This window comes from Oncorhynchus mykiss, chromosome 21, assembly GCF_013265735.2.
Source record: "Oncorhynchus mykiss isolate Arlee chromosome 21, USDA_OmykA_1.1, whole genome shotgun sequence".
NCBI lineage: Eukaryota > Metazoa > Chordata > Actinopteri > Salmoniformes > Salmonidae > Oncorhynchus > Oncorhynchus mykiss.
In genome coordinates this window covers 8,935,523-8,946,880 of record NC_048585.1, presented here as the reverse complement: position 1 = coordinate 8,946,880, position 11,358 = coordinate 8,935,523, and the positions used below count along the sequence as shown (strand labels likewise).

Genomic DNA, 11,358 nt, shown 5'->3' with positions numbered 1-11,358 from the left:
TATGATGGATCTATATGATGGATCTACAATACGGATCTATATGATGGATCTACAATACGGATCTATATGATGGATCTATATGGTGAATCTATAATACGGATCTATATGATGGATCTATATGGTGAATCTATAATACGGATCTATATGATGGATCTATATGGTGAATCTATAATACGGATCTATATTATGGATCTATATGACGGATCTATATGATGGATCTACAATATGGATCTATATGATGGATTTATATGACGGATCTATATGATGGATCTATATGATGGATCTATATGATGGATCTATATGATGGATCTATATGACGGATCTATAATACGGATCTATATTATGGATCTATATGACGGATCTATATGATGGATCTACAATATGGATCTATATGATGGATCTATATGATGGATCTACAATACGGATCTATATGATGGATCTACAATATGGATCTATATGATGGATCTATATGATGGATCTACAATATGGATCTATATGATGGATCTATATGATGGATCTACAATACGGATCTATATGATGGATCTATATGATGGATCTATATGATGGATCTATATGATGGATCTATAATAATGATCGTGCTTCTACACCTGCATTGCTTGCTGTTTGGGGTTTTAGGCTGGGTTTCTGTACAGCACTTTGAGATATCAGCTGATGTACGAAGGGCTATATAAATACATTTGATTTGATTTGATTTGATATGATGGATCTATAATAATGATCTATATGATGGATCTATATGACGGATCTATATAACGGATCTATATGACGGATCTATAATACGGATCTATATGACGGATCTATATGATGTATCTATATCATGGACAGCCATATTAGGGATCCCTCCAACAGCCAATAGTAGAGATCCCTCCAACAGCCAATAGTAGAGATCCCTCCCACAGCCAATAGTAGGGATCCCTCCAACAGCCCATAGTAGGGATCCCTCCAACAGCCAATAGTAGGGATCCCTCCCACAGCCAATAGTAGACATCCCTCCCACGGCCAATGGTAGGGATCCCTCCCACAGCCAATAGTAGGGATCCCTCCCACAGCCAATAGTAGGGATCCCTCCTACAGCCAATAGTAGGGATCCCTCCTACAGCCAATAGTAGGGATCCCTCCAACAGCCAATAGTAGGGATCCCTCCCACAGCCAATAGTAGGGATCCCTCCCACAGCCAATAGTAGGGATCCCTCCAACAGCCCATAGTAGGGATCCCTCCCACAGCCAATAGTAGGGATCCCTCCCACAGCCAATAGTAGGGATCCCTCCAACAGCCAATAGTAACTCCTGACCTCAGACACCTTCAGACAAGAGTTTTCTAGAGCAGCTTTGTACTTTACAAAGATTCTGGAAAGATGCCACACGCACACCTAAAAATACACACTTTCTAGAACATTATCTCTGTGCATGTGTGTGTGTGTGTGTGTGTGTGTGTGTGTGTGTGTGTGTGTGTGTGGTGTGTGTGGTGTGGTGTGGGTGTGGTGTGGGTGTGTGTGGTGTGGTGTGTGTGGTGTGTGTGGTGTGGTGTGTGTGGTGTCTGTGGTGTCTGTGGTGTAGTGTGTGGTGTCTGGTGTGGTGTGTGGTGTGGTGTGGTGTGTGTGGTGTGCGTCGTGTGGTGTGTGTGGTGGTGTGTGGTGTGGTGTGTGGTGTGGTGTGTGGTGTGGTGTGTGTGGTGTGTGGTGTGGTGTGTGGTGTGGTGTGGTGTGTAGTGTGGTGTGGTGTAGTGTAGTGTGGTGTAGTGTAGTGTGGTGTAGTGTAGTGTGGTGTAGTGTAGTGTGGTGTGGTGTAGTGTAGTGTGGTGTAGTGTAGTGTGGTGTAGTGTGTGGTGTGCGTTGTGTGGTGTGTGTGGTGGTGTGGTGTGTGTGGTGTGTGGTGTGTGGTGTGGTGTATGGTGTGGTGTGGTGTGTGTGAGAGAGACAGAAGGAGGTGCATTAGGAACAGTTTAACATTCTCCCACTGTCCATCCCTGCTCCTGTTCTGTCCTGTTCTCTCCATGTGTTACTGAGGAGTGTAAAGATCCTCTGAAAAGACTCACTCAGTAACCAGATCACAGAATCAGGACAGGGACAGAGGAGAGATGAGGGGAGAACTGCATGACTGAAGATGTAAACATGAAGGAATGAAGGAAAAGCAGGAACATTACTCAAGGTGAAACTACAGCCTGTAGTCAAGGTGGAACTACAACCTGTAGTCAAGGTGGAACTACAACCTGTAGTCAAGGTGGAACTACAACCTGTAGTCAAGGTGGAACTACAACCTGTAGTCAAGGTGGAACTACAACCTGTAGTCAAGGTGGAACTACAACCTGTAGTCAAGGTGGAACTACAACCTGTAGTCAAGGTGAAACTACAACCTGTAGTCAAGGTGGAACTACAGCCTGTAGTCAAGGTGAAACTACAACCTGTAGTCAAGGTGGAACTACAGCCTGTAGTCAAGGTGGAACTACAACCTGTAGTCAAGGTGGAACTACAGCCTGTAGTCAAGGTGGAACTACAACCTGTAGTCAAGGTGGAACTACAACCTGTAGTCAAGGTGGAACTACAACCTGTAGTCAAGGTGGAACTACAACCTGTAGTCAAGGTGGAACTACAACCTGTAGTCAAGGTGGAACTACAACCTGTAGTCAAGGTGGAACTACAACCTGTAGTCAAGGTGAAACTACAACCTGTAGTCAAGGTGGAACTACAGCCTGTAGTCAAGGTGAAACTACAACCTGTAGTCAAGGTGGAACTACAGCCTGTAGTCAAGGTGGAACTACAACCTGTAGTCAAGGTGGAACTACAGCCTGTAGTCAAGGTGGAACTACAACCTGTAGTCAAGGTGGAACCACAACCTGTAGTCAAGGTGGAACTACAACCTTTAGTCAAGGTGGAACTACAACCTGTAGTCAAGGTGGAACTACAACCTGTAGTCAGGGTGGAACTACAACCTGTAGTCAAGGTGGAACTACAACCTGTAGTCAAGGTGGAACTACAGCCTGTAGTCATGGTGGAACTACAGCCTGTAGTCAGGGTGGAACTACAACCTGTACTCAAGGTGGAACTTCAACCTGTAGTCAAGGTGGAACTACAACCTGTAGTCAAGGTGGAACTACAACCTGTAGTCAAGGTGGAACTACAACCTGTAGTCAAGGTGGAACTACAACCTGTAGTCAAGGTGGAACTACAACCTGTAGTCAAGGTGGAACTACAACCTGTAGTCAAGGTGGAACTACAACGTGTAGTCAAGGTGGAACTACAACCTGTAGTCAAGGTGGAACTACAACCTGTAGTCAAGGTGGAACTACAACCTGTAGTCAAGGTGGAACTACAACCTGTAGTCAAGGTGGAACTACAACCTGTAGTCAAGGTGGAACTACAACCTGTAGTCAAGGTGGAACTACAACCTGTAGTCAAGGTGGAACTACAGCCTGTAGTCAAGGTGGAACTACAACCTGTAGTCAAGGTGGAACTACAACCTGTAGTCAAGGTGGAACTACAACCTGTAGTCAAGGTGGAACTACAACCTGTAGTCAAGGTGGAACTACAGCCTGTAGTCAAGGTGGAACTACAACCTGTAGTCAAGGTGGAACTACAACCTGTAGTCAAGGTGGAACTACAACCTGTAGTCAAGGTGGAACTACAGCCTGTAGTCAAGGTGGAACTACAACCTGTAGTCAAGGTGGAACTACAGCCTGTAGTCAAGGTGGAACTACAACCTGTAGTCAAGGTGGAACTACAGCCTGTAGTCAGGGTGGAACTACAACCTGTAGTCAAGGTGGAACTACAACCTGTAGTCAAGGTGGAACTACAGCCTGTAGTCATGGTGGAACTACAGCCTGTAGTCAGGGTGGAACTACAACCTGTACTCAAGGTGGAACTTCAACCTGTAGTCAAGGTGGAACTACAACCTGTAGTCAAGGTGGAACTACAACCTGTAGTCAAGGTGGAACTACAACCTGTAGTCAAGGTGGAACTACAACCTGTAGTCAAGGTGGAACTACAACCTGTAGTCAAGGTGGAACTACAACCTGTAGTCAAGGTGGAACTACAACGTGTAGTCAAGGTGGAACTACAACCTGTAGTCAAGGTGGAACTACAACCTGTAGTCAAGGTGGAACTACAACCTGTAGTCAAGGTGGAACTACAACCTGTAGTCAAGGTGGAACTACAACCTGTAGTCAAGGTGGAACTACAACCTGTAGTCAAGGTGGAACTACAGCCTGTAGTCAAGGTGGAACTACAACCTGTAGTCAAGGTGGAACTACAACCTGTAGTCAAGGTGGAACTACAACCTGTAGTCAAGGTGGAACTACAACCTGTAGTCAAGGTGGAACTACAGCCTGTAGTCAAGGTGGAACTACAACCTGTAGTCAAGGTGGAACTACAACCTGTAGTCAAGGTGGAACTACAACCTGTAGTCAAGGTGGAACTACAACCTGTAGTCAAGGTGGAACTACAGCCTGTAGTCAAGGTGGAACTACAACCTGTAGTCAAGGTGGAACTACAACCTGTAGTCAAGGTGGAACTACAACCTGTAGTCAAGGTGGAACTACAGCCTGTAGTCAAGGTGGAACTACAACCTGTAGTCAAGGTGGAACTACAGCCTGTAGTCAGGGTGGAACTACAGCCTGTAGTCAGGGTGGAACTACAACCTGTACTCAAGGTGGAACTTCAACCTGTAGTCAAGGTGGAACTACAACCTGTAGTCAAGGTGGAACTACAACCTGTAGTCAAGGTGGAACTACAACCTGTAGTCAAGGTGGAACTACAACCTGTAGTCAAGGTGGAACTACAACCTGTAGTCAAGGTGGAACTACAACCTGTAGTCAAGGTGGAACTACAGCCTGTAGTCAAGGTGGAACTACAGCCTGTAGTCAAGGTGGAACTACAACGTGTAGTCAAGGTGGAACTACAACCTGGAGTCAGGGTGGAACTACAACCTGTAGTCAGGGTGGAAAGAGCACACTTGATATTTCTGTACATGGATTTTATAATGCCGTATGTTTTTCCCCAACACCACTTTCCATCCATTTGTACAGCAGACCCTCATGCCAAACTGAGTAGAAAGCTTTTTTGAAATCAACAAAGCATGAGACTTTGCCTTTGCTTTGGTTTGTTTGTTTGTCAATTAAGGTGTGCAGAGTGAATACGTGGTCTGTCGTACAGTCATTTGGTAAAAAGCCAATTTGACATTTGCTCAGTCCATTGTTTTCACTGTGGAAATGTACATATCTGCAAAGGATTTTCCCAAGGTTGCTGCTGACGCATATATCACGGTAGTTATTGGGGTCAAATTTGTCTCACTTTTGTGGATTGGGGTTTCTCAGTTGTTAGTTAAAGAGTTGAAGTAAAGCCAACTGGAATTTGTGGTCTGAATATTTGATCATATTATATATTTTATCTCTATGTATACATTTTTTCTCTCTCTCCCCTCCCCCTATCAGTGATTGACAGCTCTGGCACCTCCTATCTGGCCTCAGCAACAGGTGACCTCTGGATGTTCTTCGGTTGCCGGTAGCAACCTGCTCTGCTGTTGCTGATAGCGACCTGCTCTTAAGCCCCTAATTAATGTCTCTTTTGCAGCAGGGGAGGGGAGGAAGGAGGGACTGGCTGTTGGCCCAAGTGTGTGTGTGTGTGTGTGTGTGTGTGTGTGTGTGTGTGTGTGTGTGTGTGTGTGTGTGTGTGTGTGTGTGTGTGTGTGAGTGTGAGAGAGAGAGAGAGAGATTTTCACTATTTGCACATCGTTACAACACTGTATATATACATAATATGACATTTATTATCTACTTCCTTCACTTGCTTTGGCAATGTTAAGATATGTTTCCCATGCCAATCAAGCCCATTAAAGAGAGAGAGAGAGAGAGAGAGAGAGAGAGAGAGAGAGAGAGAGAGAGAGAGAGAGAGAGAGAGAGAGAGAGAGAGGGAGGGGTAGAGAGAGAGAGAGAGAGACGGAGAGAGGGGTAGAGAGATAGAGCGAGAGGGGTAGAGAGAGAGAGAGAGAGAGGTAGAGCGAGAGACGGAGAGAGAGAGAGACGGAGAGAGGGGTAGAGAGATAGAGCGAGAGGGGTAGAGAGAGAGAGAGAGAGAGAGAGAGAGAGGTAGAGAGAGAGAGACAGAGAGAGAGAGAGAGAGAGAGAGAGACGGAGAGAGGGGTAGAGTGATAGAGCGAGAGGGGTAGAGAGAGAGAGAGAGAGAGAGGTAGAACGAGAGACGGAGAGAGGGGTAGAGAGATAGAGCGAGAGGGGTAGAGAGAGAGAGAGAGAGAGAGAGAGAGAGGTAGAGAGAGAGAGAGAGAGAGGTAGAGAGAGAGAGAGGGAGAGAGACTGCCCCTTGAAACTGCTTCTAACCCCATGCACTTCCCCTACCTTCTTAAGCTCCTCACCATGGTAACTGACCACAACAGAAATGGCCATTACCCAGCACTCCTCCACAACCCTGCCTAATCTCCCTATGTTGACCAGATAGGAGAGGAGAGAGGCCTGCACTGGGAGGAAGTTCCAGGAACCCTGCCTAATCTCCCTCTGTTGAACAAAGGAGAGAGGAGAGAGGAGAGGAGGAGCGTGGAGAGAGGAGAGGCCTGCGAATGGGTGTTTCAGGAGCTACTCAATGGCTGGGGATAGGCTGACAGGGGAGAGGAGAAGGGAAGTGGGGAGAGAGAAGAGAGGTAGGCGGAGACGGGAGTGGATGAGGAAGGAGGAGAGGTGAGGGAGAGAGGGATAGAAGAGAGGAGGAGGGAGTGGAGGAGGAAGGAGGAGAGGCGAGGGAGAGAGGGATAGAAGAGAGGAGGAGGGAGTGGAGGAGGAAGGGGGAGAGGCGAGGGAGAGAGGGATAGAAGAGAGGAAGGAGGGAGTGGAGGAGGAAGGAGGAGAGGCGAGGGAGAGAGGGATAGAAGAGAGGAAGGAGGGAGTGGAGGAGGAAGGAGGAGAGGCGAGGGAGAGAGGGATAGAAGAGAGGAAGGAGGGAGTGGAGGAGGAAGGAGGAGAGGCGAGGGAGAAGGGATATAAGAGAGGAAGGAGGGAGAGGAGGAGGAAGGAGGAGAGGCGAGGGAGAGAGGGATAGAAGAGAGGAGGAGGGAGTGGAGGAGGAAGGAGGAGAGGCGAGGGAGAGAGGGATAGAAGAGAGGAGGAGGGAGTGGAGGAGGAAGGAGGAGAGGCGAGGGAGAGAGGGATAGAAGAGAGGAGGAGGGAGTGGAGGAGGAAGGAGGAGAGGCGAGGGAGAGAGGGATAGAAGAGAGGAGGAGGGAGTGGAGGAGGAAGGAGGAGAGGCGAGGGAGAGAGGGATAGAAGAGAGGAGGAGGGAGTGGAGGAGGAAGGAGGAGAGGCGAGGGAGAGAGGGATAGAAGAGAGGAAGGAGGGAGTGTAGGAGGAAGGAGGAGAGGCGAGGGAGAGAGGGATAAACGTGTGTACCAGGGTGACGCTACATCAATCCTCTGATGTAGCGAGCCACATTCCAGCCTGAGGAATGTCAGAGTCTGACCTCTAAAACACCTGATTACTGCTAGAGTCCCTCTTCTCCTAGCAGGACCTCTTCTCCTAGCAGGACCTCTTCTCCTAGCAGGACCTCTTCTCCTAGCAGGACCTCTAAAACACCTGATTACTGCTAGAGTCCCTCTTCTCCTAGTAGGACCTATTATCCTAGCAGGACCTCTTCTCCTAGCAGGACCTCTAAAACACCTGATTACTGCTAGAGTCCCTCTTCTCCTAGCAGGACCTATTCTCCTAGCAGGACCTCTAAAACACCTGATTACTGCTAGAGTCCCTCTTCTCCTAGTAGGACCTATTCTCCTAGCAGGACCTCTTCTCCTAGCAGGACCTCTAAAACACCTGATTACTGCTAGAGTGGAGAGGGGAGGAAGGTGAGTGGAGAGGGGAGGGAGGTGAGTGGAGAGGGGAGGGAGGTGAGGGGAGAGGAGAGGGGAGGGAGATGAGTGGAGCAGGGAGGGAGGTGAGTGGAGAGGGGAGGGAGGGTAGTGGAGAGGGGAGGGAGGTGAGGGGAGAGGGGAGGGAGGTGAGTGGAGAGGAGAGGGAGGGAGGGGAGTGGAGAGGGGAGTGGAGAGGGAGGTGAGAGAGAAAAAGAGGGAGGTGAGAGAAGGAGGTGAGAGAAAAAGAGAGGGCAGTGAGAGAGAACGAGAGGGCGGTGAGAGAGGGAGGTGAGAGAGAAAGAGGGCGGTGAGAGACGGGGGAGAGAGGGAGGTGAGAGAGAAAGAGAGGGCGGTGAGAGACGGGGGAGAGAGGGAGGTGAGAGAGAAAGAGAGGGTGGTGAGAGAGGGAGGTGAGAGAGAAAGAGAGGGCGGTGAGAGAGGGGGAGAGAGGGAGGTGAGAGAGTGGGAGAGAGGGAGGTGAGAGAGAAAGAGGGAGGTGAGAGAGAAAGAGGGAGGTGAGAGGGGGAGGTGAGAGAGAGATGGCTGTGAAAGTGAGGGAGAGAGGGAGGTGAGAGAAAAAGAGGGAGGTAGAGGGGGAGAGAGGGAGGTGAGAGAGGGAGAGATGGAGATGAGAGGGAGAGAGGGAGGTGAGAGGGGGAGAGAGGGAGGTGAGAAGGAGGTAAACTCCTGACTGATCTGAAGCCAGGCCAGCATATGGTCCAGAGCCCTACCAGCCCTACCAGCTCTACCAGCCCAGCATATGGCCCACAGCCCTACCAGCTCTACCAGCCCTACCAGCTCTACCAGCTCTACCAGCCCTACCAGCCCTGCATATGGCCCACAACCCTACCAGCCCTACCAGCTCTACCAGCCCTACCAGCTCTACAGCCCTACCAGATCTACCAGCCCTACCAGCCCAGCATATGGCCCACAGCCATACCAGCCATACCAGCTCTACCAGCTCTACCAGGCCAGCATATGGCCCACAGCCCTACCAGCCCAGCATATGGCCCACAGCCCTACCAGCCCTACCAGCTCTACCAGCCCTACCAGCCCAGCATATGGCCCACAGCCCTACCAGCCCAGCATATGGTCCACATCCCTACCAGCCCTACCAGCCCAGCATATGGCCCACAGCCTTACCAGCCCTACCAGCTCTACCAGCCCTACCAGCCCAGAATATGGTCCACAGCCCTACCAGCTCTACCAGCCCTACCAGCCCAGCATATGGCCCACAGCCCTACCAGCCCAGCTTATGGTCCACATCCCTACCAGCCCTACCAGCCCAGCATATGGCCCACAGCCCTGCCAGCTCTACCATCCCTACCAGCTCAGCATATGACCCACAGCCCTACCAGCCCAGCATATGCCCCACAGCCCTACCAGCCCTACCAGTCCAGCATATGGCCCACAGCCCAGCATATGGCCCACAGCCCTACAGTCCACTAGAGACAGGTGAGACAGTCCACTAGAGACAGTCCACTAGAGACAGTCCACTAGAGGCAGTCCACTAGAGACAGTCCACTAGAGACAGGTGAGATAGTCCACTAGAGACAGTCCACTAGAGACAGGTGAGACATTCCACTAGAGGCAGTCAACTAGAGACAGTCCACTAGAGACAGTCCACTAGAGACAGGTGTGACAGTCCACTAGAGACAGTCAACTAGAGACAGTCCACTAGAGGCAGTCCACTAGAGACAGTCCACTAGAGACAGTCCACTAGAGACAGTCCACTAGAGACAGGTGAGACAGTCCACTAGAGACAGTCCACTAGAGACAGGTGAGACAGTCCACTAGAGGCAGTCCACTAGAGACAGGTGAGACAGTCCACTAGAGACAGTCCACTAGAGACAGGTGAGACAGTCCACTAGAGACAGGTGAGACAGTCCACTAGAGGCAGTCCAATAGAGACAGTCCACTAAAGACAGATGAGACAGTCCACTAGAGACAAGTGAGACAGTCCACTAGAGACAGTCCACTAGAGACAGTCCACTAGAGACAGGTGAGACAGTCCACTAGAGGCAGTCCAATAGAGACAGTCCACTAGAGACAGGTGAGACAGTCCACTAGAGGCAGTCCACTAGAGACAGGTGAGACAGTCCTTTACTGTGTGAATGGAAAGTCAGATATTTTTATCTTGCTCCTTGCATCCATGCACTTAGATTATATTTTACCTTTATTTAACTAGGCAAGTAACATTTTCAATGACGGCCTAGGAACAGTGGGTGAACTGTCTTGTTCAGGGGCAGAACGACATCATTTTTACCTTGTCACTTTGGGGATTCAATCTTGCAACCTTTCAGTTACTAGTCCAACGCTCTAACCACTAGGCTCTAAGCACTACGCTCTAAGCACTAGGCTCTAACCACTAGGCTCTAGCCACTAGGCTCTAACCACTAGGCTCTAACCACTAGGCTCTAAGCACTAGGCTCTAACCACTAGGCTCTAACTACTAGGCTCTAGCCACTAGGCTCTAACCACTAGGCTCTAACCACTAGGCTCTAAGCACTAGGCTCTAGCCACTAGGCTCTAACCACTAGGCTCTAACCACTAGGTTCTAACCACTAGGCTCTAACCACTAGGCTCTAACCACTAGGCTCTAGCCACTAGGCTCTAGCCACTAGGCTCTAACCACTAGGTTCTAACCACTAGGCTCTAAGCACTAGGCTCTAGCCACTAGGCTCTAACCACTAGGCTCTAACCACTAGGTTCTAACCACTAGGCTCTAACCACTAGGCTACCTGCCACTAGGCTCTAAGCACTAGGCTCTAGCCACTAGGCTCTAACCACTAGGCTCTAACCACTAGGCTCTAACCACTAGGCTCTAGCCACTAGGCTCTAACCACTAGGCTCTAAGCACTAGGCTCTAACCACTAGGCTCTAAGCACTAGGTTCTAACCACTAGGCTCTAACCACTAGGCTCTAACCACTAGGCTCTAACCACTAGGTTCTAACCACTAGGCTAACCTGCCACCCCAATAATAAGCATAAAGGGAGCCTTTGAGGTTTAAAGTTAATTTTCTTGTCCTTCTACAAACCTTTTATTTCAGAACGTCCGTTGTCCTGGGGGCGTTGATGACTAAAACCCAACAACCACCTGACCCGCCATAAAGCACTGTTGTCATCACAATATTTACCTCTGTTCAGAAGACCAACTGTATTTCCTTCCACCTACCGACTGTCCAGGTTCCCTTTCTCTGGGAGGGAAAGAGGGGCTTGGAACAAAGAGAATTCCTGATCAGTGTTGAAATAATCCATCTATAATTAAATATATGATTAGCTCTAATCCTGCAAACTTTCATCACTACGATTAACAAACGGAAAGAAACAGCAGGTTGGTTCTAAACCAACCAGGTTAAATACCTGCAGCATCAGCAGGATGTAAACCAACCGGGTTAAATACCTGCAGCATCAGCAGGATGTAAACCAACCAGGTTAAATACCTGCAGCATCAGCAGGATGTAAACCAACCAGGTTAAATACCTGCAGCATCAG

The 11,358-nt window shown here is 49.3% G+C and overlaps 2 protein-coding genes across 2 annotated transcripts in view; one reads left to right on the top strand and one right to left on the bottom strand.

Annotated features, from left to right (window-relative positions):
- The window catches only part of eps8a (epidermal growth factor receptor pathway substrate 8a), a 183,205-nt gene that overhangs the window by 144,610 nt on the left and 27,237 nt on the right, over positions 1-11,358 (bottom strand).
- LOC118942860 (DNA-directed RNA polymerase II subunit RPB1-like) lies at positions 8,476-9,738 on the top strand. Its single transcript, XM_036956778.1, has 2 exons — positions 8,476-9,606; positions 9,653-9,738. Exon 1 carries the CDS (start codon positions 8,578-8,580, stop codon positions 9,310-9,312), a length of 735 nt encoding a protein of 244 aa, XP_036812673.1. The 5' UTR covers positions 8,476-8,577; the 3' UTR covers positions 9,313-9,606; positions 9,653-9,738.

Excerpts from the sequence above, each read along its gene's own strand:
- LOC118942860 (XM_036956778.1), top strand. The coding sequence starts at position 8,578 with ATGGTCCAGAGCCCTACCAGCCCTACCAGCTCTACCAGCCCAGCATAT.